Source organism: Cebus imitator, unplaced genomic scaffold (assembly GCF_001604975.1).
Source record: "Cebus imitator isolate Cc_AM_T3 unplaced genomic scaffold, Cebus_imitator-1.0 Scaffold79, whole genome shotgun sequence".
Lineage (NCBI taxonomy): Eukaryota > Metazoa > Chordata > Mammalia > Primates > Cebidae > Cebus > Cebus imitator.
In genome coordinates this window covers 317,903-320,297 of record NW_016107394.1, presented here as the reverse complement: position 1 = coordinate 320,297, position 2,395 = coordinate 317,903, and the positions used below count along the sequence as shown (strand labels likewise).

The 2,395-nt window shown below is 38.5% G+C and overlaps 1 protein-coding gene across 1 annotated transcript; it reads left to right on the top strand.

Annotated features, from left to right (window-relative positions):
- On the top strand, window positions 1-2,086 carry LOC108307443 (olfactory receptor 51L1). Its single transcript, XM_017532809.1, has one exon. The coding sequence runs from the start codon at window positions 7-9 to the stop codon at window positions 952-954; it is 948 nt and encodes a 315-aa protein (XP_017388298.1). The 5' UTR covers window positions 1-6; the 3' UTR covers window positions 955-2,086.
- The last annotated feature ends 309 nt before the right edge of the window (window positions 2,087-2,395 follow it).

Sequence of the window (2,395 nt, the reverse complement as noted above, 5' to 3'; positions counted from 1 at the left end):
TTCACTATGGTAGACTGGAATAACAGTGATACTATGGAGCCCACATTCATCCTGAGGGGTTTTCCTGGACTGGAGAATGTTCATTCTTGGCTCTCAATCCTCTTTTGTCTTGCATATTTGGTAGCGTTTATGGGTAATGTTACCATTCTCTCTGTCATTTGGATGGAATCCTCACTCCATCAGCCCATGTATTACTTTATTTCAATCTTGGCAGTGAATGACCTGGGGATGTCCCTGTCCACACTTCCCACCATGCTTGCTGTGTTATGGTTGGATGCTCCAGAGATCCAGGCAAGTACTTGCTATGCTCAGCTGTTCTTCATCCACACATTCACATTTCTGGAGTCCTCAGTGTTGCTGGCCATGGCCTTTGACCGTTTTGTTGCTATCTGCCATCCACTGCACTACCCCACCATCCTCACCAACAGTGTAATTGGAAAAATTGGTTTGGCCTCCTTACTACGAAGCTTGGGAGTTGTACTTCCAACACCTTTACTACTGAGACACTATCACTACTGCCATGGCAATGCCCTCTCTCATGCCTTCTGTTTGCACCAGGATGTTCTAAGATTATCTTGTACAGATGCCAAGATCAACAGCATTTATGGGCTTTGTGTAGTCATTGCCACACTAGGTGTGGATTCAATCTTCATAGTTCTTTCTTATGTTCTGATTGTTAATACTGTGCTGGGTATTGCATCTCGTGAAGAACAGCTAAAGGCATTCAACACATGTGTATCCCATATCTGTGTGGTGCTCATCTTCTTTGTGCCAGTTATTGGGGTGTCAATGGTCCATCGATTTGGGAAGCATCTATCTCCCATAGTCCACGTCCTCATGGCAGATATCTACCTTCTTCTTCCCCCAGTCCTTAACCCTATTGTCTATAGTGTCAGAACAAAGCAGGTTCGTCTAGGAATTCTCTGGAAGTTTGGTCTAAAGAGGAGGTATTAAGTCACCTCTAGCCTCCAACTTTTCCACTGAAAATGTCATGGAAGCTATTTTAGTATATGAAAAGTAAAATATCTGGGTGTTGCTCATCTGGTTAAAATCCTAATTCTTTCACTTTTTATACATGTAATTTTGGTTAATCTTTAACCTATATGAAACTCAGGATTTTTTTTGGACAAATTGTGACAACTATGGTCTTATGTATTCTCCAGATCATTACAAGACTTAAAATAGACAGCGTATGTGTTTTTGAAGACTATACAAATGTATTAATGTTATTAAGTTGTCATTGTTGTTAATGATAATAATAGCAGTATCTTTCCTTATTAAATGCAACTATGTTTATATTGTTTCTCATGTTAATTATCTAAAACTCAGAAATCCATCTCTGTCTCTTTTACTAATACTGCTGCCCATAATTTGTTTTTCATGCTATAATGTCATAACCGTTGATGAAAAATTTCTGAGTTCTTAGGGCAGGTTTGGAGCTTGAGTTCCTGACAGGACTTTGAACTACTGCTGTGGCTGTTTGCTATGTAGAAATTCTAATCTCATAACTTAGTGATGTGCCCTTTCTCTCATTGCTATTCCAGATCTATCATCTTCTTCTATTTGCCAGCAAATACTGAGTTAGATATGGGAGAGCATTAAGAAATACAGGTTTAGTCACTTGTCACTTGCAAAATCAAATAACAAGAACAAGGATGGTAAAAAGAAAGTGACTATTCCAGAGCTTAGTGATGAGTAAGGGCCAGATTTGTACTGAAAAGAGCCACTTCAGCTTTCTGGGAAGAAAACAAGGTTTTAAGAAAAGAAATTTTGGTATGCAGGCCATGCAAAAGGCACATGGACTTGTGGAGTCTATATGACTTGCTCATGGCTGTCTATCTTGAGTCATCTGGTGGGTCATCCAGTGGTCGGCCTGTAGGGGAGAATTTGGTAGGGTGCTTGGTTTCTTTGAAGACTTGTTCTATGGAACTTCTAGGCAAACATAGAGTTAGATAAGCTGGTTGTTGCAGGTGGTTTGGCCAGTGGAAAGAAAGGAATGTAAAGGTTGTAATTGCATTCCTAAAGCCTAAAGAGCTAATAGGTAAGGGAAAAGGGGAAAAAATGATAAAAAAAAAAATAGATTTTTTTAAAAAGTGGGATACTCAGTTACAGGAATTGGTGAAGTCCTGACAGTACATGTCTAAACATCTGGGCAATTGTGTTAACTCTGTTCAATGCTACAGGACAGTAATTTATGTCTTAATTCACGAGTGGGTTGAGAGTTGTGCACAATCTCAATCCTCATCTTTTAATAATACTTTTACCTCTTGTTCTACATGCCTATGTGGATCTGTAGTATTGTTTTTATACCAATTTATTTTTATAACCATTACTTTTTTCTTTTTCACTAGAATGACCTACAGATATATTTTTTGGATGATATTTTATTATTTCA